The sequence below is a fragment of the Phyllopteryx taeniolatus genome, chromosome 6 (genome assembly GCF_024500385.1).
Source record: "Phyllopteryx taeniolatus isolate TA_2022b chromosome 6, UOR_Ptae_1.2, whole genome shotgun sequence".
Lineage (NCBI taxonomy): Eukaryota > Metazoa > Chordata > Actinopteri > Syngnathiformes > Syngnathidae > Phyllopteryx > Phyllopteryx taeniolatus.
In genome coordinates this window covers 13,012,350-13,039,144 of record NC_084507.1, presented here as the reverse complement: position 1 = coordinate 13,039,144, position 26,795 = coordinate 13,012,350, and the positions used below count along the sequence as shown (strand labels likewise).

The window sequence follows — 26,795 nt, the reverse complement described above, 5'->3', positions numbered from 1 at the left end:
CACAGTTTTTATGCTACTTATGTGGTCCTTTGGGAATACCTGGTGCCCGTGGGCACCATGTTGGCAACGCCTGAATAGAGACAGGAATCAAAACAGATGTATAAACATACTAAATAACTACCACAAGTGGGCAACTAGGGGCCCAGGCAATTGATTGATTCATCGTTGAAGTGTTAAGTGTCCCAAGACTTTTGCAGAGAGTGCCCCTCCAAGGAAACACACCCAATGCTTGATTGTTCACAACCAAGAGTGTAAATATGAAGAGGGGGAGTGAGGTGAGGTGACAAAGAAAAATGTTCACACTTTAGCTATGTGCTGAAATTCACAAATAAAAGGTCTAAAAACAGCAAGCAGGTGTAAAGATGATTCCACCAAAGACGTCTTGAGATGGGACATTCCCGTCATTCAATGTTAATTTGCACTGTGCCTAAAAATAGCAACAAGGCAAAAAAATGGCATTTATGGGAGACGGCGTGCTGCGCTGCATTATGCTCTTTCATTACAGTTCTCTGGGTGCGTACACGTGGTGAGCGTTCATTAAATACCCATTCAGATATTAAATACCAGCCCAGCAGTAAGAGGACGACCCTTCAAGCTTACTTTACCTTCCTTTTGCCATCTGCCCGTCTTCTAGTGCCAAGCTGGTGTCTTGTTGATCAGTGAAATGCACCAAAAGTAACTGAATCAACACAGTTCACTAATGCTTGAAGCACACTAATGGACTGGAGAAATATCACTCCTTCTTGCTCTCGAAAGACACACATATACACACACACACACACACGCACACACGCCTCCTGTTTCTATTGGATTAATTCAAACAGCAATTCCATTTGTTTGCCTTTTAAACACTGCCTTTCTTGCGTAGATTCAAAATTCAACCATCACTTTCGGGGCAAAAAATGTCCCTCTAAATCATACACCACCACCACCACCATACATCCATCAATTTTCACGACCACATGTCCTCCTTATGGTTGCAGGTGAGCTGGAGCCTACCCCACTTGACTTTGGACGTTAGGCTGGCTACAAACTGGACTGGTTGCTTGCCAATTGCAGGCAAATTATACATAAACTACCATTCATATCTGTGGACAACTTAGAGTTTTGAACCTAACACGCCTGTTTTGAGAATGTAGGAGGAAGCCTGAGTACCCGGAGAAAAGCCACGCAAACACGGGAAGAACATGCAAACTCCACACAGTGAGGCCGGAGCCCAGATTCGCACCCGGAACCTGAGAAGTGTCTAGCAGATGTTCTATCCCCTTTGCACTGTGCTACCAACACAAATCCAGATGTCATGATATAGAGTTCCACCATATCTCCTGAATTAACTCCACAAGTTTTTGTGATGAAGGTACCAGTTATGGTAAAGAGGACAAGCAAGACAATAACCATACTTTAGAACAGTGTTGGTCCTAGCTTCCTTTTTTTCTATTTCGTTTCAGGTATCATCATATTTCGAACAAACGTGATGGTATCAGCATTTGACATTTTAAGCTTTTGTTGCAAAATTGCTGCCTGGCAAGACGTTTTTCTTTCCACGATTGCAGTTCAGGACCAGTTTGAGAAGCTTTGCAACCGTAACACTGCTCTAACGCGCTGTACAATTTACACTATCCATGGCAAGTTTCTCAAAACATGATCTGTTCTTGACAAACCACTCAGCGGAAGGCGTACTACTACTACCACTGATGAAAACACAGAACTCCTGAAAGCGTTGGCACAATGCCAGGGAAAGTCTATCCAGAGGGTTGCAATGGAACTCAGCATCCACAAAAACTCGTTAAAAGGGTTGCTTCAGGGTGATGGAGCTTTACCCATACCAACCTCAGGTTAGTCAAAGGCTTCAAGCGGAAGATTATGATGCTTAATAACCTTAAGCGTAAATTGTACTATGCATTGGAGCAGTGTGATGGCTATAAAGCTTCTCAAACTCCCACTGAACTGCAGTCAGGGACAGAAAAACCTCTTGCCAGGTGGCAATTTTGCAACAATGCTCAACTGTCAATTGGCGAGCCACGGGCAAAGGAATTATATGCTTCCAAAAACTTAAAGCCTCAGCTCTCAAATGCTGATGATCTCACGCCTGCCCGAACGATACCTGAAATGAAATAGAAAAAAGGAAGAGGAGGGTGACTTTTGGAACACCTTGTATTTTTACAGCTTGTTTTTGTTCCTTGATACGTGTTAAGAATGGTATAACTTGAAATACATGAAGTCTTCACGCAAGCAGTAATCTTTCTCTCCACTCCCCATAGGCATCCATCACTCGGCATCAAAGAGTGAAACAATAGTGCTTAACTTCTTACGCTACAGTTAAGAATGTTAAAATATTCCTCAAAACATTGCCTGTGCAGTAAACGATAGAGACAGTTTTACCATGCTACAGATTCCCTTTCCATTCACAGAGTTCTTAAGGGGAATAATAGAAATGAATAATAATACAACCCAATTCCAATGAAGTTGGGACGTTGTGTTAAACACAAATAAAAACAGAATACAATGATTTGCAAATCATGTTCAACCTATATTTAATTGAATACACTACAAAGACAAGATATTTAATGCTCAAACTGATAAACTTGATTGTTTTTATTTATGTTTAACACAACGTCCCAACTTCATCGGAATTGGGGTTGTAGAATAATAGTTGTCTTGGGGGTGTTTTTCGTGATCCATAACTATTCTATTTCAGGGCCGCTAAATCAGATGAATTGTGGCGTGTTTGTACATAACGGGCAATCAATCACAGCACCTTTACACATCCTGAGGGAGACAGGCGATGTTCACGTTGTAATGAAATCTATTTCACATTCGGCTGTCAGATCAGTCGTGTTTTCTGTTTATTATTGCGTTTCTTTTGGTCTTCGATGGCAAGTTAGCAAGACCTTTTGTGACATTATTGAATTTGACATGATACAAAACAAGCATACAAACTATAATTATTTACTAAGGTTGACATGGCAGGTGTACGGGGAAAGCTCCGATGTCAAAGGCCTCAAACGTTTGGAGTACAACCTAAGATTTCAGAAGAAAAATATGCTTCAAAAGTCCAACAGAACCTTCTTGTGAGACTTCAGCTCTGTGAATATGTAAATGATCCACTTTTTCTTTGTTTTTAAAAAAAATCTTTGTTTTTAATGCCACTACAGATGAGCGCCCGAGATAGTGACGACGGAATTGTGTCGCTAACCATAGACCCGGAAATGGAACTTATTGTGACAGGAAAGCGTCTTGTCATATCCAGTTGTACTTCCACTTACGAGTGACCTGATATACGAGTTCTTCGAGAAACGAGCCATCGTTCGGCCGATTCTTTGTCATGAGTTGCGAGCAAACAATTTAGTTATGACCGTTTGATGGTACAGCAGTTTGGCAGATAATGAACAATCCTTCAAAAAAGAGGACAAGTGCTTGCTTCAAGCTGTCTCTTGCCACTCCCAGTTGAAGTTTACCGTAAAACAAAACAAAGAGAATTTTACATTTTGTAATGCCATAACTTTGTCTTATGAAAGCCTGCTCGCTTAATGCTAACACACAATCCAAAACACCATAGTTGGGCTAAGAAAACTAGCTTCCCTATGACATGAATTATCAACCTTTTAACAACTTATATTTGAACACAAACAGGAGCGAAACATGCAGACAGAGCATACAACGATACTCACAGGCATATATTTTTTATCCTCTGCAGAAAAAAAGACTAACAACATTGCAGATTAGGTTTCACAGTACTTTTCTGTTACATCATATGTATTATAGTGCCCCCTGGTGGCCCACGCATGCACACCAGAAGGAGAACAATGTCAATGGGCATTGAAGCGTGCAACCATGATACACAAACTGTTTAATTATTTACAGTAGAATACAGTAAAGTGATATTTTCATATTAAAACATGTTACAAATATGTTGGTTTTGTTGTTGATATGTTTTTGGAATTAAACACATAAGTCAAGGCACCACTATAAACAGATACATGGTCACGTACAGTATACAGTGTAATGTCCAAAGTTGAACACCCCAAAAGTCAATCAATTTGGAGTTGAACATAACGTTTTCGAAACAAATGTGCCTCAGAAGACAAAACAAAAGTTTGGAGTTCAAACCATCATGACGTGTGACCAGGCTTCGTCAAAACTTGTTTGGGGTATTTCATGGCTAGCTTATATTTTTACACTTAGGTAGACAATGGTGAAGAATGTTAAAATGTTAATTCAAACATTCTCTGTACAGTTAATATAAAGGAAATGTATTAATTTCACATTATTTCCCGGTGGGAATTTTTTTTTTAAATATTCAAATAACTTTGAAGTTAACTAATGCCATGGAACAAATAGTGTTCTGCTTTGGAAGTTTCCCTTTACTGTATGTTTCAAGTTCAATTAACATGACAAGGTTCTGAAGGGAACATAAGATATAGGGCAGTAATGAGGGTAAATGGAATATGTAAATAGCAATTAGCAATAGAATATTCTATAGGCAGTTAATGTTATCTCCATAATGGAAACGTTGTCTTATTTTTAATTCATCTTAATGTTTTATTCATGCTTTTCATATGAACCCAATGGTTTCCCAAACAGAATGGTTGATCACGCCTCAGAAACCTACCAAATGTTCTTTACACAACAACACGTTTCGCAGATCCATTTGCAAATGTGGGAACACACCGTTCTGCTTGGGCAAGGAATAAAATTATGGAGTACTCAAGCACCAAAATGTCATCGTTTTTTTTTTTTTTACTAAGCCAGAAGCAGCAAGGTCTGATGGTCACTTGCAGAGCAATTAACACAGCCATAAGCACCTTCATAAACACTCTCTTTGCTAAAGGTCAAGTTGAGGGAAGGCACATTTCTGTCAAATGAGGAATAACAAGAGAGAAAATACTGGGGCACTGGGGGAAATACTGTATGTGTGTGTACAGTCCAGCCTCGTTACCCAGACTGGATGTGCAATTGCTGTGATTGCCCCTTTTAACAGTTTATGAAAAACAAAAAGGAGGAATCAATACAATTACTCAAAAGAAGCCAAAAGTCAGAAAAGCTGTCGTGATGCAGTCTTGTATTATGAAGTAATGGCGCATGCAAACGTCCATACACTGAACATGTTGTATAATCAACGGGATTGCGCCTTCTGACATACATGTGATTATGTCATATATGCACAAGCCATAATCTTCAAGTTTCAAGCAAGTCCCAAGTTACTGCGGCAAAAATCAACCAGTCAAGTCGAGACGCAAGGCAATTTCAGGGCAAGTCAAGTCCTTACTTGGATTCAGCAAGTCATAAGTCAAGTCAGACAATTTTGCTAAGTCACAAGATATTACGGCTGCATCAATGATTATTTTAATAATGGATTAATCTGTCGATTGTTTTCGATTAATTGATGAATCGGATTAAAAAATATTTCCGTCGCATTATTGAAAAACAGGACATTATTTCAAACTGACAGGGCAGAAAATGCACAAACAAACTGATTATGAATCAGTCGCTGGTTTGTTCCGTAACATGTCAAAAAAATGGGCAAAAATGGTTGTGATGATTCAAAATTCCTTGAATCTCAGATCCGGCACCTGGGTGCATTTTAAAGTGCCGTCAATGCAGGCTGAGGCCAAAACGAGAAGCCCGTTTTACTTTGGCCCTTGGTCCAAGAACGACCATCAGAGTCGACTCAAACGAGCCTCATTGGTGTTATGTACTTTTAAATTAAAAGTTGCTACATTTCTTGTTGACAGTTGCTCCTGCTGTGATGTGTATCACTGGACTGATATGCTGGACTGCTGTTCTTTTGTCGCGCTTGCATTTTGCATCCTTGATCCGTATTTACTGCTCTCCATTCTAGGTGTATGGTGTAGTCTATTGAAAGTAGTTTTCTATTTGTTATTGTACTGTGTTCTTTTATGTATACAAGACGTATTATGACATGAATTGATTGATTGACAAGACGTATTATGACATGAATTGATTGATTGACTAATTGATTGATTGTAAATCAATGTAATTTCTCCTGAGAGTTATTAATAACCGCACAGCAGGAATAAACAGAACAACTAAAAAAAAAGGCACAAAATGAGGGAAGCTGTGGAATCCTTTGTGACGATGCACAGACCACAATAGTTCAACCCGAGCAAGTTTGTATAATTCCGGTGGAACTTTGCTGGACGGAAAAGCAAATGAACGTGTCAGCCTGGCCCTCAAAGTTGCAAAAATCTTTTCATGTCAGCTACCCATTTTCCCTGCGTTTCGTTTCACTTTCCTCTGTAATGTCAAGCGATGCCCTACACTCGACACATACACACACGCATACATAAAGCACACCAACGCACAAGCGCACACACACACACAAAATCCCCCATGGCAAACCAATCTGAAAACTTAAATTCCTTTGCTTGACAAGACGGAATAAAGCAGAGATTTGCAGACTGGGGTGATTACTGATGAATTGCACTGTAGTGAGGAGCGATTGCCTTTGCTTTGTTTCATGGAGACCACGACTGGGTCAGCCTGTCCCACCCCAACAGATTAGCGCAGACACTGAAGAGAGACAACGAGAGCAGAGGGGGGAGATACAGATCCATTTTGGCAGAAAATGCGTGTGAAAAGCACTACAAGATGAAAGACAAAAAGTTGCGAGAGGGCTTTTAGAGGGCAATGTTGGCGGTACACCGGGCACGGGGTGAATTGGTGGGACGCTGGATGCTGAGCCAGAACAGAGGAAGAAAGGATGTGAAGTTGACGGGCAAATCGAATTGAGTCCCAGCAGAGGAGAAGATAGGCAGATGTAATAAAGACAGATAGAGGAAAAAAGAAGGGAAAAACAGAGGAAAGATTCCCTGGGAAGGTGCTCAGACGCCAGAGGAATAATGTCTTTCTAGTGTGCGGGTGTGTGTGGGAATGCAATATCCTGTTACAACAGTGGGTGACTCACACCCGCACACCTGGCGACTGACCCTCGCATAGTGTGGTAGTGTGAAAGTCCACTGCAATTTTAACAGTAAAAGCAATTGATGTGCAATAAAATCAGACCTCTAGTTTGCGTTTTATTGATATTAGTGTCACGGTTACAGTTTAGATTATATTTAGTTTTGTTTCATGTCTTCCTGTCCCATGTTGTCTTGTCTTGCTCGTTAGTTGTTGTCAGCTCCCTCCAACGATTTGCGTCTTGTCCAGGTGCTCCTAGTTGTCTGTCTCATCAGTAGGGTTGTACATCGTTTGAATTTGAACGATTCCGGTCCCAATTCCGATTCCTCATTCCGATAATGGTTCCAAAAATGTCTTGATTCCGATTCTTTTAGGGGGCTGGGTCAAAAAAGTTTGTAAGGTTTAAATAAAGGGTGTCCAAATTATAAACATACATTTTCTTAGCAGCCCGCAGCATAGACTAAAATGAACATTGGGCTAAGGGTTCTTTATAACCAGTATCAATATCACCCACCCAAGATAACCCAATTGACTTAAAATTCATTAATTAACGTTTCAGCTAAAAGTTACATTTAGAATTGTTAAAATAGTTATTTGCAACTGTTTTATCACATCAAAGGGTTTATATGTGAATGCAAGTTCAAACTTGACTTCCTGTTTTAAGCTTGTAGCCTTTTACTTTGAAGCGTATCCATCCGAATTCAGCATTTTGGCACCAAAAGTAACTTCACACGACACCTGTGATTTTTGATAACGAAAGTAAAACTCGACGGCAGAAATAAGAGTAATGAATGGAACCAAATGCTATAAAATGCTGATTCCTTTACCGACCCACCGATGAGACACAAGGTTAGTGTTTGTGACACTGTGAGACAACATCTATGTGAATTTTGTCCCAATTCATTGTGATGTAAAGTTGCTAGTCAGACTTCTACACATCATGAAAGCCTCCGTTGCACAATATAATCTTATTCCAAGTGTTGCACTGAGGCGACTGGTCGTTCACTGTATTTTCTTAACACATTCAGTGTCACTGACTGCTTTAGAAGTCAAATATCCATGTTAACTGGGAGGGCTGGCACCAAATGAGTTTTAAATATGAGACACACTTTTGTTTGCCGCCACCGTTGGGCACAAGCACGTCGTCGTGTACGTTCTTTGTTGGTTTTCACTGCTTCTTCTTTGGGGGTGGCGGGCTATAGGCATTGAAACTGGCAACCGAAATGTTTACATTTGAACAATTCCAGGAGAACTGGAATGTTAGCCGCGGTTCCAATCAGTTCTCAATTCTCGATGCCCAACCCGACTCATCAGTTTTCTTTTATTTAGTTCCCTGCTTTTTTCAGTCTATGTTGGTTCATTGTCATATGTCGTTTGCTGTTGCAGTAAGTCACGCCTCTAGTGATGTCTGGCGTCCTGTTTTGTTGAGTTTATTACAGGGTTGTATCTCATTTCTGTAATTGAAACTTCTTAGGTCCTAGCTCCTCCCACCAGAAATACCATCGAGGAGCCAGGATATTGACAGAGGAGCGAGGCAGGAATGTTTGGAAGATTTTTGCAGATTTATGAAAACAGAAAAAATGAAATATCACACAGCCATAAGTATTCAGAGCCTTTGCTCAGTATTTAGTAGAAGCACCCATTTGAGCTAAGACAACCATGAGTCTTTTTGGGAATGATGCAACAAGTTTTTCACACCTGGATTTTTTAACAAACTCCACGCGTGCTTTCATGTGTTTTGCACTGAGGAGAGGCTTCCGTCCGGCCAATCTGCCATAAAGCCCTGACTGGTGGAGGGCTGCAGTGATGGTTGACTTTCTAGAACTTTCTCCCATCTCCGGACTGCATCTCTGGACCTCAGCCACAGTGATCTTTGGGTTCTTCTTTACCTCTCTCACCAAGGCTCTTCTCCCACAATTGCTCAGCTCAAGGAAGTGTTCTGACCGTTCCAAACGTCTTTCATTTCAGGATTACGGAGCCCACACTGCTCTTAGGAACCTTAAGTGCAGCAGAAAATGTTTTGTAACCTTGGCCAGATCTATGCCTCGCCACAATTCTGTCTGAGCTGTCTTAGCTCTTCAGGCAGTTCCTTTGACCTCATGATTCTCATTTGCGCTGACATGCACTGTGAGCTGCAAGCTGTAAAATACTAGCAATAACTATATTTTTTCGATAGTATAAAAAAGTCATTTTTGGTCAAAACTTGTGTAAACAGATTCTTAAATAAATGAACATCTAAAATGTTCAAGAATATCACATAATGAAATGAGCCATAAAACGGCCTGGCTCACCTCATTTGTCTGTTGAGGAGTAATGCTGCACCACCTCCAGCTCTCTCACCCTCTTTCATCATATCCCGGGCGGAGTACCTTTCCTCAGCAAAATATTTGCAGCTTGGAAGCACATACCTTGGGTCAAACATTTCCAACTCCGTCAATGAATCACTAGTTTTACAAGATATAAATAAGCACCATGTCTTTGGAAATGTTCACCGCAAGTGTTTTCGTGATTGAACTTGTGGGAAAAAATGTATTCTGCTCCTGTCGTGGGACATGAAGTCATTAGTGACTTTAGGGGGGGAAAAAATAATCGGTAGAGGGGTGAGAAAAGACTAGCTAGCAAGCTAAATTGGCAACACTGCTTTAATAAAAACGCTCCTCTCAGATACAGTATATCAACTTTTAAAAAAAAATCCTCCGAAGCAATAAACCCCAATTTTCGATTAAATCGATTAATTGTCAAGCCCAAGTTAAGATTTGAACATATCTGTAGGTGTGTATCCCACTTAGTTATGTTGTATTATATGTGGATTCCTAAAATGAACCATTCATGTCTAGACTGGTATTGTACCCCAATGCTTCACAGCCACAGTTTCCTGACCTCCTCCCGTGATCAACATCAAACAAAATCATATCACGAAAAGGACAGAATGTTATCTCTCTAAACACTGCAGCTTCTTCATCCTCCCGTCGCGTGCAGCCTCCAACGCCAGCATGGGCGGATGTAACAAAAAAAGCCTTATTTTCGCTTATTATTTTATCAATGAATCTTCAGCCATGTTCTACCTGAATGCATCACATGTACAGTACACACACAGCTCTGCAGTAATGGACTGTTCTACAGAGGCTACTGTATGATGTAATGTAAGCAAGTTGCGGCATTAAACTAGTATGAGGCTGGATGGATTATTGTGGTTCATCTGACGGGGAGTAATAGCTGGTCTGGGGGGCACTCACGGCTTCCCGCAAGCTCACATAAATAGTAGATGTGCAATGAATGATGAAAACCCAGGCCCATTGAGCACTGTATTAGTCAAAACGACAAGCACAAAATCACATAAGATGAAGCATGAAGGCACACGTGATCGATCGTTGCGGTTTATCTAATGAATGCAAAGCCATGTGTTTGGTCGATCCTGCTAAGACAGACATTAAAGGCATTCATTGGTGAGATGGACACACACCTGCACCCCCCCCCCCCCCCAACTACAGGAAGTAGCCTGAAAATTGGAATTTTAATGTGTGGGAATAGACCTCCAAAGGAACAGCTGCAAGGCGAGGCAACAGTTAACCATATTACTCCACAGCATGGTTACATTCTCTAATATTAAGATACATAATACAAGAAGATCCAATTTGTATCAATCTCACTGCAGCAACAACCACAATTGGCAGATTTAAACCAAAATGAACGACACACAATATAACCATATGATGCCTCCCAGCCAAAAATAATGATACAGCTATGATTAAATAGATAATAATAGTTTATCAATCAGTAAAAGAAAAAGCTACTGCAATATGGAATTCAAACATACGTTTGCCAATTGGGCCAACCAGTCTGCACCATGCTGGGCATTCCGGTGCAGCAGAGGAAGTGTCCTGAGAGATGCCCCTGACTGGGTGACAATTTAGTGGCAGAAAGTTGATCTAAACTTGGCTCTGCTTAAACCTTTTCTAAAACCTGACGCAAGGTAGACCACTGGTCTAACACGATTTTGGTTGCCAGCGGTTCTCACCAGCTCAATCTGTACACCTGCTTACATTGTTTGTTGTCACACCATGGCCAGAGCAATGACAATGCTCCACTCACGCACGGATCTTCCGCATTCACACTTCTCCGTTAAGACTCTCAGATGCGCCACATCTAAAGGGAATGAGAGGAGCCGCTTTGATTGACAGCGAATGAAGTGGGATGTAAACACTCCCACAGTGGCGCGATCCGCCCACCCTCAGATCCACAGGGCTACCCTCGTCTATGAAATTACCAACACCGGTCTAACCCACCTCTGGCACACAGTTGTGGCGCTAATCGCACAGGATTTACGATATGCTGTTCACAAATATAGGGCCCATAGCGTCAAACTTTTCTCCCCATTTTAGTTTTCCTGATTTTGGGGGAGTGGCTAAGGCCCAGTGGGGTTCCGACATGAGTCCCCCCTAACCCACTATATAAAAACTTGAGCGCCTTCGTTCGCATCAGCGGTTAGCTGGTGCAATTGCTATGGGCAGTTAACTAGCTAGGTATGCCTATACACCGAAAATGAACCTTCCCTTTGGATAGTTCGCTGGCGTAGCCACTTTAGAGTGCCTCGTTTTCAATGGTGAGTGCGTGCATGTCACGGAGAGAAAGGCAAAAGAGCGAGGAGGAAAAAAAGTCTGCCATGGACTGTGACTTCGTTTTATGGGAGTCGTGATCGGTGAGCACATGCATGTCATGAGAGAAAGGAGTAAAGGGTAAGGAGGGCAGAGAAAAAGTTCGATATGAACTGAGACTTCGCTTTAGCATGCCGGCTTTAGAGCATCTCGTTGTCGCGGCATGAAAATGCCCTAGACTACCCAGTGGGATATGATATACTGTATTCCAGGTACTGGAGGCTTTAAGCGGATATATTTTCAAAATTCAGATTCAGAAACAGGATGACTTGTCAGTTCATGTAGTTCAAGTCAAAGTCAAGTCGAGTCTCATGATTACAAAGTAAAAGTCTGGTGTGCCCCACCCTTTTCTTATTTGGTATTATCATTTGTATATGTATTAATTGGGTCTTGGTTTAAATCTTAATCTGTTAGTTTCTCAGTTTTAAAAGGTAAACGTAATGAACTGTTTTAATATTCATTCATCTTCTATACCGCTTATGCTCAGTTTTAATACAATTGCATTATTGAATGTCTACTTTTTACACATTTTGTGGTGCCCCCACGGCATCCTTAGAATTTGCGAATATTGCCTCATGGATGAGCTGGCCCTGGAAGGTTGGCCGCTATTGGATGAAATCTGGTAAATTAAGTTAAATGTTCCATGTGGCAGAATAAATATATTTTTAACTCAATCAAAACTGAGATTTATCCTCATGGTTTGAGATCGTGGAGAGGTGCTTTCCCACCGCAGGAACCTTTGCAGGAACTTCCCTAGCTACCCTGGTAGCTTCAGTTCCCCCCGTGTCCCCATCCCCCCAAAAAACTAAGGAAGCTTCGCCCTGGATTATTTTGTTCGTCTTGGTGGGTAGGGTCTTCCTAGAACTACCAGGAACTCTTTTTTTTGGGGGGGGGGGGGGGGGGGCACGCTGTACTGACGAACATTGATAGGTTGACAGGCCTCTGTGGCCATTTACTTTTTCATTCACAGAACTGCCATTACTCAAGGCTCCAAATAACAGTATTAAAATTAGATTGAAAAGTAAAACTTCCAAACACCGATCACGTTTTTCCGCTGAGCCACACTTACTGGACAAGAGCAGGCGAGACAAACACTGTGCTCGCCTAGCATACTGTACGTCGCCGGGCCGAAGCCGGGCTCGGCGGTGAGATCTGCTTCCAAGGTCCACCGTTGCCGAAAAAAATAAATAAAAAACCTTCCCAGGCAGGAGCTCCTCCAGCCTGCGGAAAAATGCCGCCTTTGCCATAGTGTAAGACAAGGAAATGAAGCCCGGCCTTTTGTCTGTGTTTGTACGTTCACAAATAAATATTTGCAATGTACAGTCTGTTTTATTTATTAATTTTTTTTAATGCAAACACATTTACAGATACCAAATACTTCCCACTGCTGTATTTAAAAACTGACTAAGGCTGTACATGAAGTCATGTTTTTTTTTATTTACAGTATTTATTGAACCTTATCCAGGTAAGGTATTTCCAACACCAACCGGGCTGCAGACAGCAGAGTAAATCAAAGCAAAATAGAAGCAAATACATATACAAACTGTAAAATGTGATATAGTAACACATTAAATATTAGATTACATCATAGGACATGGTGAATAAAAGGTCCATAAAAAGGCATGTAGTGGAACTGTCTGAGGGTTCAGGAAATAGAATGAATATATTCTAATTTATTAAAATGTACCTGTAGATAATAAAACTCTATACCTCCAAGACTGTCTGCAGCCAGGTTGGCATTGCAAATGGGAATCAGTTCTCAATTCCCTCACCTGGATAAAGAGTTAGGTTTTAAAGGTATAAAAAATATTTAAAGTTTAGATTAATATAAAATTTAAATGAATAAAATAAGACATTAACTTAAAAGTTTGAAATACCAGCATTGTTTACATCCAGTAGCTTTCAGTAACCCTGAACTAATAAGTGCAATGGAAACACAAACCACCTGGGCCACAGGAACCTTTTTGCTACCAGGAACTCCTGCTACTAGGACCTCAAAGTTCCTGGGCTGGTTGGCGGAAAAGACCCACAGGTCTACCTAATGTTGTGCACAGTGAATGTTCAAGAGCGAACAATCTTTTTTTTCATTTGGGACAAAAGCAAATGAAGCAGCAAAGGCAAAATCTATCGCTTGACATGAGTGAGTGAGTCATTTTACCTGAACCTCCCGTGCATGATAGGCAATGATGAGGCCCAGCAGGATGACGGTAGAGAGGCTGATCAGACACTTCAGGGCCAGAGAATACATGGAGCTCTGTGGGGAAAGACACAAAGCTTCAGTACAAGTAGAAAACACAATAGAATGCAGGAAAGATGCACGCTTTTACATATTGGGTCACGCATTACATCTTGTGTAGATTCTGTCATCCAGGTCATGATAATCCGCAAAGCGGTCCTCCCTATCCAGAATTTGTACCTTGTTGTCCTCGAAGGAATGTTCATTCTTTTTGAGATGCAAACGACTCAGTGACCAGAATCAGCTGTTCATTTGCGTCGCAAGACAGAGGGACATTCCTTTGAGGACAACAACGTCCAAATTCTGGATCGGAAGAACGGCTGGTTTGAAAGAGGTGTGAAATCTATGACTATAAAAGCCGTCTCTAAATAGAGGAGGACCTTTGAGGCATCACCTATCATCTGCATACAGCAACGTTTCTGACATCACTCCCCCTAAAGGTCGCCTCGTTCAATGGGAAGAGTGGCCCAAAACAAGACGTGTGAACGACAGATCAGTGTGCAAGACGACCATTAAACCAACTACACTGGGCAATAACAACAACTTATTGTTGACCATCCCCAGGGAACAAACCCACCAAGGCATAAATAGGGAGACTCCACACCTAGATGTTAGATGTAAATAAGGCTTTTGGATTAAAGGTGAAATGTCTTCAACAAACAAGAACAGCCTAGTTGGCTTGATTCAACTTTTGCGGATTGGGTCACATTGGGATGAGCTGTTCCCCTGCTAGAGACTAACATTTACCAAACAGATTTTCAAAGGCTGAGCAGAAGTATTGTGCCTGTCAATATCACTCTGCTGTTGGAGCTTTAAATCTTCTGCTTGTCTGCTTCACAGGGCTTATAATCAATGCACCGAGGAAACTTTCAATCAATACAACTCATCGCACTTGAGGGGCTTCTTTAACCCCCACCCCCCTCCTCCCACACTCAATGCTCACTGGATTGGACTCCACACGGACACCACACCAACCACTTAACAAGAGTTGGCTTTTTCTTTGTCTTTATTTTGGGTAACACCAGAGATGGCAAAGTGGAGAAATCACTTGTGTGGCAAGGAATATTGTTAAAATGGCACTTAAAACATTGCATGTACACTTATTAAAGATTTTAGGATGACAACCAAATAGTCAAAACGGCTTTCAGTATGATGCAGTGTAGTTCTACACAACAAACACCAAACTGCAACCACATACTGTATCACTATATTACATAAGACTTTGTCAAATGAAACCTCAGCATTATTATCTTTGTATAGGCAGAGTCTTTTTGACACTTATCATTTTAGCTGTCTTCTGTGTGTTTCAGTTATGTTTTCAAGTGTTTAAGCCAAATGTGTTTCCTCGCTCAATAAAGCAGCCTTGGTACAAGCAGGGTGTCATGACTCCAATTCAAGGGGATTATAATTGAAAAACATAAATACTATACGTACATTTAAAAAAAAAATCTTCAATTTCAACAGCAGCAAAAGATAAATCACATTGCATCAAAGTAAGGTTGCCTTGGCAACAGCACAAATGCCACTCACTCCGTCAGGTGGAGTTCAGTAAGGCTCGGCTAACCGTAATAAAATATGCGAACATTAATGCCATAAGGGCAAGCTCTTTTTCCCTTGTAATGAGTGGCCATGACTTAAGAGCATTAATCCCATCCAAAGTGTCTGGATGCATAAATCTATTCACAGCATGTGTATTCATATTAAAGACTAGGGCAGCATGGAGGGTTAGCACGTTACAATCGAGAAGTCCTCGGTTTGAATGTCGGTTCGTTTTGTTATGTGTGGGATTTCCCCCCACACCTGTACACCTGGTTCCTTCCACATTCCAAAAACATGCATGCTAGTTAAGAAGACCCTAAATTGTCCATAGGAGATGGAAGTGAGTGTAAATTGCTTGCCCTGCTCTGTGAATGACTGGCGACCAGTCTAAACCAGGGTGTATCTGTGTAAGTGTGTTTTCTTTAACCCTTATTTATTTATTTATTTTTTAAATCAAGTTTAAAGATGGAATACTTTACCAAACCAACTTTTTCTAGTATTTTGGAAGTATATAGGCTCTATGGTCCCCCAGTAAACGTGAAATATGAATTAAAATCGGCCACGTATTCCTGACTTCCAGACCTTTTTCTGCCGAGAGGCCTGAACTCAGGTCATTTGAATTTCTTGAGCTTATCTACCTCACTAGCGAAGCTCTCCGCCTACCTCTCTGCTCCCGAGTCAGCGCTGTCAACATAAACACGTGTGCTCCCACAAGTGGGTCTTCTACACGGAGGCAACCCATCAGAGGAAAGGGGGAAGTCTTAGCAAAATATGGACAAAGCTGATACAAAACTGGGTCAAACAGAAGTAGCTGTCAAGAGGGGCCTTTTCTGGACACTTGTATGACAAAACCAAGGTTTTTTTTTTTTTTTAAATGAAAATGACACTTTTATACTGAGTCCATGTTAGAGTGTATAGCTATATTTTACAGTTCCAAATACCTGTGACTTAAAGTTTTGTGCCTTAAAATACAATCACTGTGATCAGTTATTATGCACATATTGTAGCTATGGCCAAACTGATGCAAAATATTCAAGAAATTTGAGGTTGTTTTGTCAAATTATTTTAAAAAAAAAATAATTAAATATAAAGATTTTCCGAATGTATTTGATTTGTTGGCATTTAAACAAAAGGAAAACCCTATTGCTGTTTATTATTATATCAGGTAAGATTTGAGTGGTCCTGCCCCTTTGACATCAAATTGGGCTTTATGTGGCCCCTTAACTACAATGAGTTTGACACCTCTGATTTAGAGGGTTCGAATGTACCAACCTACTTGTTTTAGGGCTGGTTTTGTCTGGCAAAATGTTCAGTGGTTTGCTGAGATTTTTTCAAATGTAAACGACTCGGCTCAATAGAGCTTGGAGACTGATGAGGAAACACCACATCCCATTGGCCTACTACCACCTGCTTCACACGCACCGCAGGATATCACATCTTAGTTTTTTAATTATTTTAATATCCAATTGTTCTTCTAAGCCAGTTGTCCCGACGTCAGCACAGAGTAAGATAATGCTCAAAAAGTCTATTTTGAGCATGCCCTAGCAGATACTGTACACGGAGCACACTCCAGGGTCATATTGTGGATGACTGTTATTTCTCTTCATTAGTGTAACTACTGCATACTACACTACTTGTAGTACTTGCAGGTTCCCAACGGCGTCTAGAGACAATCGAGAGATTTCGCCGATCGTTAATGGCAAGCTGTATGTGTGTGTAATTTAAGGGCGGCTAATAGCACAGCTCACATTATCAGGTGAAGGCTAAACGACTTCAACAAAAGCTTCTTCTGTCATGCATAATTAGTGTCGGGGAATTGAAGGCAACAGATTTGTTTTAAAAGCCGACCGCAGCATCATGTCATGCGGCCCACGTTTCTCGACCCAAAAATTGGAGCTGAACGCAGCGCACAAACAACAGCAGATGTCCTGTGACTGTGCGCTGCGGATGTCAGCACAGCCAGGCTTGCTGTAATATTCGGAGCACTCTCACTTCACGCATAGTTGCTTCTAACTGAATTGTAATCAAATATCAATGTATTATAAATGTGATATAAGATGACAGCTGATGACGACACTTATACCTTCTGATATTGTAGTTTGCTTACCCTATTTAGCTACATGAGAAGGTCAAAATATAAGAAACAAAGGTTAAGAACTGCAGAGTGTTTAGCACATCTTCTTCACAGTTCTCAGGTTCAGGGTTTGAATCTCAGCTAAGTCAGGACAGTCTGGTCACCTTACATTCATCCTCTGTGTCTCACAAGTTAGGATTTGTGTTATTGAGTGAGGCCTGACGCATATGGTTTGTTATTGACAAAATTTGATATTGTACCAGGTTATAAACGGCTTTTAGTAGCTTCTGTGTTTGTGTGACGCTTTGAATGCCATCTACTACCTCATTATTGTCCGAGCACACGCTGCTTGTTGCCGAAACTATTTGCCACAATGCGGTTGTACAAATGAACGCAGTGCATGTTTAGAAACGTTTTATTAACAGTTCCACCTTGGTCTCCGATGAGTACCATTTCAGTTATCAGAATTGTTATGCCATTTTTAAATTTTTTTTTTACACAGTGGTAAACACACAAATGACAATATTTGGGTGAAAATTATGCCCAACATTCGATATTAGTCATCATACTAGACTGGCTAAACTCTGCTTGTAGTTTCCATGGCAAAGGCTACATAAAACATTTTCTGTACAGTTAATGGTGACATTTTGGGCTGTGAAAAAAATTACAGTGCTACAAATGTAATTGACCTCAATATGGAAATTTGTATACGTTATACAATACAATATGACATCTGGCCTGTTTTACTGCCACTTTTCCTCTTTCCTGCCCCTCCTCTCCTGCTCGGACAGTGGACTCGGCAGCAATGAAGGAAGTGAGGTTGTTGCTGTGGAGGATTCTGCATCGACTGACCGGGACAAAATCTGAGGTGGCCATCTTCCTCAAAGGTTTCATTTCATTAAATGGACTCTCATGCTGTTTATGCAAACATTATATAGCATCATATCATGTGATTTATGTTGCCTACTCTGCATTCATTGCAGCCTGGTCATCACTGAAGGGGAATCTCTCCATTTGTGATCCCTTCTCAAGGTTGCTTCTTTTTTTTTTTAACCCCAAACTGGATTTTCTCTTAGTTTTTCGTTGCCTGAAGGTGGAGTCTAGACCAGGGGATGTCGTCGGTTTTTGTGTGAACTGTGAGCCTGTGAGGTCTTTTGAGTGTCTTTTGTGATTAAGGGCTAAATAAATAAACTTGACAACCAAATCAAAATCTGACCTGTCTCACACTACAGACTGTGTTCAATAGAGATACTTAGAGGTACCACTCTAAGTACCACTCATCTCATACGAAATGTCCCAATGTATGCGTAATGATTGTAGCCTAACCTAATAAAAGCTAATAACATTTTCGTTATAAGCTCTGAGTTATGCTGTTAAATGTGTGATAGAGCATAAAGCCTCGTTTGATACTTCAATTGGACTGAGCTTGTACGGATTATTTCATAAAAGTAAGAAAAGTCTATCTTAAGTTCATTTCTTCTTTATTTCACGATGCAACCACTTGCTGCCGTGGATACTTCAGGTGTCATGTAGCTCTTGTTGCCCAAGTCGAAGCTTCATGCGAGCGTGCGCTCGGAGTCTTAATTTAGTCGCTGACTACTGAGTCTCCCTCATGAGGTGATTAAGCACAATCTGGATTGGTTCATGAATATATATTGCGAGTCAGTGTCCCAGAAAATAGAGTGTGTCAGTGTGTTATTGTGTCTATTGCGGCTCCCCCAAAATGTGTGTGTTGGCCCAAATAAGTCGAAATGCAGCTGTAAGTAAACACGTACAAGCTGCAGAATCGCCACTTTTATGTCACTCGTAATACAGGCATAATATTTTCATTAACTGATTCTACTGATTGTGTGGGATTGATTGTCAATTAATTGAGTCTGGAAGAAATTGAGTGCACGACTTGGCTGCAACCAGCAGAGGTGCTATTCATTCACTCTCAACTAGTTTGCGTTACAATGAAGAACATGTCAACTACGTGAATGTTAAATTGTATCCACATGGACTTGCATGTTTCGCCCGGCTTGTTTGTAGTAATCAAGTTTGTAAACCACTGTGTAGCCGAACAGATCCCTGTAAATGCCGACATTTTATCGCATTGGATTTGAGATCAGCACGGCTTTTAAGTCGAAGATAAAGATTAGGGCGTGAATCTGGGCTTGTCCAGTTGATCGTGAGGAAAGGAAATGTCAACACGTTAGAAGTCAGACAAGTTTAGGCAACTCACACTTGAACACAGTATGTATGGTATAAAAGAGTATGTTGCGGTAGGGAGAAAATCTGTTTTGCAATAGTGAGAAAAGATGTTCATGGAGTGAAGGGAGAACTCCATGTAAAAAAGCCACATTCGAGCCCCGTGGTGCGTCAGCTTCGCTCACGCCGTATTTGTTAGATATATTTCTGTAAATGTATTATTATTTTGTTTGAAAATTGAAAATGATTATTTTATAGTTTCAAGTGTCACAAAAACAAAAAATATTAACGCCAAACTTACTGTTCTGCTTGACACGTTTCTTTTCACAAAAAGCTTGTTTCCTCCACTTTTCGGTCATAAAACGGTGCTTTTGGTCAAAGCAACCCATGGTCTGGCAATCATTACCAAATAACGGAAAAAGGTAGAACCAAACTTTTTTTTTTGGTAAAAGATTAGAGTCACTCTCGGACCTGCATTTTCGTATTGAATATATATATATATATATATATTTATTTATTTTTTTACTACCTATCCGCTACCCACCGAAAATGCTGCTGTATCCCGGTAGAATACATCCTGCTGTTTCCAGACGGTTAATGAAGTATGTGACTTGTTACGTGTGGCGGCGTTAATATAAATGCCATTAACCCTAAAGCCTGCCGCACACTGCTCAACGTGGTCGAATCCAACTGGGTACCATCGCATAAAAAAATTTTAAAAAAAAAGAGCGTTGCCGACGCACCTCTGCACATTGAGCGATTGTATATCTCATTACATCTGCGTAACCTACCCACTCCGCGATGCAGGAGCTAATCATGTTGAAGCAGGCCGCGTCTTGCCAATAAATGGCGTGGTACATTCCCTTGCTGGTTTGTGTCACTTGTAATTTGCTTTGGCTTTTATTATTTTGTGTCGTGTTTTGTTCATTTGTTTTCTGAAATGTAAAAGTGTTTCGGCTTTTATTAATTTGTTTTCTGAAATGTAAATTTGTTTTGGCTTTTGGTAATTTGTTTTCTGAAATGTAGGTTTCGACTTTTGTTGATTTGTTTTCGTAAATGCAAAAGTGTTTCACAATTTGTTATATTGTTTTGCGCTACCCAGTCACCGTATGTCTGTCAGTGAATGAGTTAAAAATTCTGTCCATGTGTAGAATGGATTTTCCTCTCTAGGTTCTGGTAACTGAAAATACACAAAATTATTCATACAGGGATTTTTAACTTGGGGTAGCGAGTAGGGAAAAAGATGGAAAAAGGTTTACAGTTTCTGGTGTGTGTGTGTCCATGCAGAGCCAGACCCTGACAAACAATACAGATATACAGTACATTTTGTGCTCAGTCATATTAATTTATCTTTCATTCATTTTTCATTACGGTCACACATCTAGACAATAAAGAACCATTTACATTCACACCTATGGACAATTTAGAGGTTGTTTTTTTTTGTACATGTTTTTGGAATGTGGAAGGAAGCCAGGTTAGCCAGAGAAAACCCACGCCAACACGAGTAAAAACGCAAGCGCCATACAGCAAGCTTTCAAACCCAGAACCTCTCAACTGTGAGGAAGACATGATAACCACAAGGTCAGTGATTCTTAACTGGTGGTCACGGATCCATTTTGGGCAGGTCGCAGAAAGCTAGTAAAAAATTACAAATAAATTATATGATAGAAAAGCCATTTATTTCAGTACTCATACATTATAGATTCATTACACACTTGGGAAAATACTTTTCAGAAGGCAAATCCATGCCTAATTTCTACATTAAAAATCATTTTCATTATTTTGTGATTGTTTTTTTGTTTGTTTGTTTACGTAATTTAGGGGTTTTGTTTGGTATAGGTTATAATCATCAAAATTACACATATACAATATATTTTTTTTTAAATCATGAAATATTTCACTCTGTGTGTGTGGAGTGCATTTCTATTATACGTAACTTTTTTAATTGAACTACCGAACTAAATTAAGCTTTTGATACTATTCTTATTTATTGAGATAACTATTTGTATTCAGACTCAGATTATTTTCGGTACAGAGGCGTACCAAGTTCCCACATGGAACATATTAGGTAAGGGACAGGAAGTGTTAGTTACTTGTGCTATCGTCACTAGTTTACTCTGTCAAGAAATAGAGTGCAGCTCAGCCTCTGGCTAGTGGACATCGTGGCTAGCAATATGCTTTTGGCGGTATGTCAAATTCATTTGAAAGGATGTTTGAAAACATAACATACGGTACATGTGAACCCCGGTCCTCAGAACTATGAGGCAGGTGTGCTAACCAGTCGTTCACCGTGCCGCCATAAATTCTTTAACTTCTACAAAAAAAAGACGAATATTACAGCATCTGAGCGGTGTTACTGTAGAAGAAGAAGTTAATTCTTCTTCGTTTTTGTCTGCATGACTGTATTATACAGACCTGCCTCCCGGTGACCAAGGCAGGCACACCAGAAAGCACAGCACACTGAATTGGATGCAGCATTAAATCACGATGCACAAACTGTTTTATGCTTTACTTTGAATTGTGTTATTGCCGTATGTTTTATTAAATGCAATATTATAGAGTGCTATTTTTCCTTATTAAAAAACAAAAACCTCAAAATAGGGTTTATTTGTGGGGGGATGGAATAGATTAATGGCCTTTTCATTCATTTCAATGGGGAAATATGATTTGAGATATGCTTGTTTTGCGTTAAGAGCATGGTCACGGAACAAATTAAACTTGTATCTCAAGGCACCACTGAGAGCATCGATTGGCTCCTCTAAGCCTGGCACACAGGAAGGCTCGAGAGTTCGCACCCAGATTCTCTTGGTTGTGAGGCAGACGTTAACCACTAACCTTACCGCACTGTTGATTCTTCAAGTTGTCGTACAAAATAATGATGAACAAATGAGATTGTTAATCCGATTAAAATATCATATAATAATAAAAGACAATTCACATACAATAAAATAATCATCAATTCATTTCATTTTTCCTATTTTCAAGGAAATGTAGTCACAGACTGGATTTCTGGACTGAACGTGGTATATAATCCACACAGTGAAGTGAGTTCTTAGTTAGCGATTGCTGTTATGGGCCACCAAACAACAGTTTGGCTGATTTTTGGCTCAAAGCTCAAGCTGTCGCCTACTTTTTATTTCCCTGTTTGCCCGTCTCATTCTTCTCACTGCAAACATCTCATTTGTGTTCACTGAAGCAAAGTGGCTGCAAAGGAAGTGCCGCTTGTCTTGTTAATGAGAAAAATACCCAGCTCAGTGGCCTGACTGTAAACACACTGTCACACTAGCAAGTTGCAACCTTATTTGATTTGATCTCTTCTCTCACTCTACCTTTGTTCTATTGAACTGTTTTTGAAGTAAAAATCTGTTTTTGGTCACCCGAGTCTGTAGGAGTCACCTGGATGCGTTTTAAAAATTAAGGAGAGTCGAAAGGAGAATGTGTACGTACGCACAGTAGATATAAAACGTCTACACACATCAGGCTTTTGCTAGAATAAAAAAAAAAAAAAAAAAAATCAGAAAAAAGCCTACTACAACATTTGAACTTTAGTTGGGGTTAATCACAAGAAGTTTAAATGCTGCATGCAAATGCATAAAAGTTATGAACAGAATCGGTGACAGAGGGCAGCCTTGGCGGAGTCTAACCCTCACTGGAAACAAGTCCAACTTATTGCCGGCAATACGGACCAAACTCTGACTCCGGTCGTACAGGGACCGAACAGCCCGTATCAGGGGGTTCGGCAACCCATACTCCTGAAGCACAGCACACCCTGAGAGACACGGTCGAACGCCTTCTCCGAGTCCACAAAACACATGCAAACTGGTTGGGCGAACTCCCACGCACTCTCGAGGACCCTGCCGAGGGTGAAGAGCTGGTCCACTGTTCCACGGCCAGGACGAAAACAACACTGCTCCTCCTGAATCAGAGATTCGACTTCCCGACGGACGCTCCTCTCCAGCACCCCTGAATAGACCTTACCGGGAAGGGTGAGGAGTGTGAGCCCCCTGTAGTTGGAACATACCCTCCGGTAGGGGGACCACCACCCCAGAGGCACTGTCCCTGATGTCCATGCAATGTTGCAGAGGCGTGTCAACCACGACAGCCCCACAATATCCAGAGCCTTTAGGAACTCCGGGCAAATCACATCTACCCCCGGGGCCTTGCCGAGCTTTTTAACCACCTCGGTGACCTCAGCCCCAAAGATAGGAGAGCCCGCCTCAGAGACCACAGACTCTGCTTCCTCATGGGAAGGCGTGTCGTTGGAATTGAGGAGATCTTCGAAGTATTCTCCCCACCGACTCACAACGTCCCGAGTCGAGGTCAGCAGCGCTACATCCCCACTATACACAGTGTTGATGGTGCACTGCTTCCCCCTCCTGAGACGCCGGATGTTGGACCACAATTTCCTCGAAGCCGTCCTGAAGTCGTTCTCCATGACCTCACCGAACTCTTCCCATGTCCGAGTTTTTGCCTCAGCGACCAAAGCTGCATTCCGCTTGGCCATCCGGTACCCATCAGCTGCCTCAGGAGTCCCACAGGCCAAAAAGGCCCAATAGGACTCCTTCTTCAGCTTGAAGGAATCCCTCACCGCTGGTGTCCACCAACAGGTTCGGGGATTGCCGCCACGACAGGCACCGACTAGCTTACGGCCACAGCTCCAGTCGGCCACCTCGACAACGGAGGCACGGAACATGGTCCACTCGGACTCAATGTCCCCCGCCTCCCCCGAGACGTGGGTGAAGTTCTGCCAGAGGTGGGAGTTTAAACTCCTTCTGACAGGGGATTCTGCCAGACGTTCCCAGCAGACCCTCACAATACGTTTGGGCATGCCAGGTCTTCCCCCACCATCAGAGCCAACTCACCACCAGGTGGTGATCGGTTGCCAGCTCCGCTCCTGTCTTCACCAGAGTGTCCTAGACATGCGGCCGCAAGTCCGATGACACAACCACAAAGTCGATCATCGAACTGCGACCTAGGGTGTCCTGGTGCCAAGGGCACATGTGGACACGCTTATGCTTGGACATGGTGTACGTTATGGACAATCCGCGGTGAGCACAGAATTCCAACAACAGAACACCACTCGGGTTCTGATCGGGGCGGGCCGGAGCCCAAGCCATGCGTGGCGGCGAGGCAGACTATATCTAGTCGGAGCTTGGGCTCCTTCCCTGCCAGAGAAGCGACATTCCACGTCCCTAGGGCCAGTTCCTGCAGCCGGGGATCAGATCGCCAAGGTCCCCGCCTTCGGCCACCGCCCAGCTCACACTGCACCCAACCCCTATGGCCCCTCCAAAAGGTGGTGAGCCCATGGGAAGGGGGACCCATGTTACCCTTTCGGTTTGGGCCCGGCCGGGCCCCATAGGTGCAGGCCAGGCCACCAGGCGCTCGCCTTCGAGCCCCACCCCCAGGCCTGTCTCCAGAGGGGGGCCCCGGTGACCAGCGTCCGGGCAAGGTAAACTGATACCCATTTGTCTTATTCATCGTAGAGCTTTTTGGAGCCGTGCTTTGTCTGCCTCCTCAGAACTGTGAGGCAGATGTGCTAACCAGTCGGCCACCGTCCCGCTCGAATATGGACTAGAATAGATTAAATATAATACAATATATTTAAAGACAATACCATAAAATTTGTATATGTAGTATATTTTAATTATCATATTAAATTCATATTTATTTGACAGTGTCAACCAAAAGTGTGCATTATTGAATTTTTGCTACACCTCTTGTCCAGAGACAGCATGGCAACAACAGACACCCTGTTCTCCTACAATGTCCCATCCGAATAACATGGACCATGTCACTTTAAGGTCAAACGAATCACGTACGGTTTGTGTCATCTGTGTGCACAGAACACAAATAGCTCGGGTCATTACATGAGCGTTCACTGATGGCTGCAAGTGTTCAAACAGTATCGGTGGGGTTGCCAGGCAACCAACTAATACACGTGTAAATAATAAAATGAATCACGGCTGAATTGAGGGGGATTTAAGTTTTTGTTTGAGGATGTCATGACTTAATAGCAATAACAATGTGGTGTAAAGTCTATAAAGCTCATGATTGTCCTTCAATCCACAACATGGCACTCATGACACCATATGGGCTGAAGTATTGGGGACACCTAGCCTGACAAATATATGTGTTTAAGGCCACGTCAAACTAAAACACTTTCTTTTACTGTGAAGCCAAGTGTGTGTTAGTGTGTATTGATTGGCATCTTGGTGGACAATGTGATTTTAGTGAATCTGATTGGTTTACATGCAGGCAGACAGACACGCGAGGTCCTTAGACGTGTGGTGGATGACAGATTTATTTCAACTTCCAAACCTCTTAATTATTGTAGAAATCAATTAATTCAATGCAGTATTATCATGATCATCATTATTTTGAGATGACGATGATTTTTTTTTAAATCCACATACTGGCCGGCACGCCGCTATGGGGGTCAAGGTGGCGGGTGGAAACAAATGATCGTTGGAGGAGATACACTGTAGATCGATGATGTCAACAGACATATTTAAGTCACCAGCAATTTTTCACCAACTGAGTCTGTATTGAATAAGGGTTTACCGCTAACATTCGATGCTCCAGTCACGCACGGGCTGCTGAGACCTCTTTAACATATATGATGTCACCATGCAAGACTATTCGCGCCGCTTTTAAAGGGTATGCAATAACCCGCTTCAATTATACAGGATTGAAGAGGACTGTGGTGACGCCCACACCAGCACGAACGGCTCATTTTAAATGCGCTAGGGGTACATGTACAAATGATAGCCCATGGGTGGGGATTGAATTCATGAGGTTCACGGACACAATGTATTTAAGTTGCCCAAGTTTATCATCAGCTCATCCTGTATTTAATCACGTTGTCTTTTGCCACACCGGCCATGTGACAACGCCATCATTCACGGATCGTGAATGCTCCATGCATGCCAGACCGTTATTGTGCTTCACTGGAAGGGAATAAATGAAATAAGCCGCTTTGATTGGCAGCAAACGAAGTCGGCTGTGTTTACACCCACCTGCGCAGACAGCCACTTTTGCGAGATTACGACAACGCGGTCTAAACCGCCCCTTCGCAGAGTTACACCATGTGCTGCACCGGATTTGTGCTAGTCAGGAAAATAGAGCCCGAAATGTTATTGGTTTGTAGAGGCCGTGGGTGAGTGAACGACAAATGATTGAC

General features: G+C 41.8%; 1 protein-coding gene across 1 annotated transcript in view; it reads right to left on the bottom strand.

Moving 5' to 3' along the window:
- kcnn3 (potassium intermediate/small conductance calcium-activated channel, subfamily N, member 3) overlaps window positions 1–26,795 on the bottom strand; it is a 97,865-nt gene that overhangs the window by 54,310 nt on the left and 16,760 nt on the right. Inside the window, exon 3 of the mRNA XM_061777246.1 lies at window positions 13,735–13,830. Coding sequence (XP_061633230.1) covers window positions 13,735–13,830 — 96 coding nt within the window. The remainder of the gene's footprint in view (window positions 1–13,734; window positions 13,831–26,795) is intronic.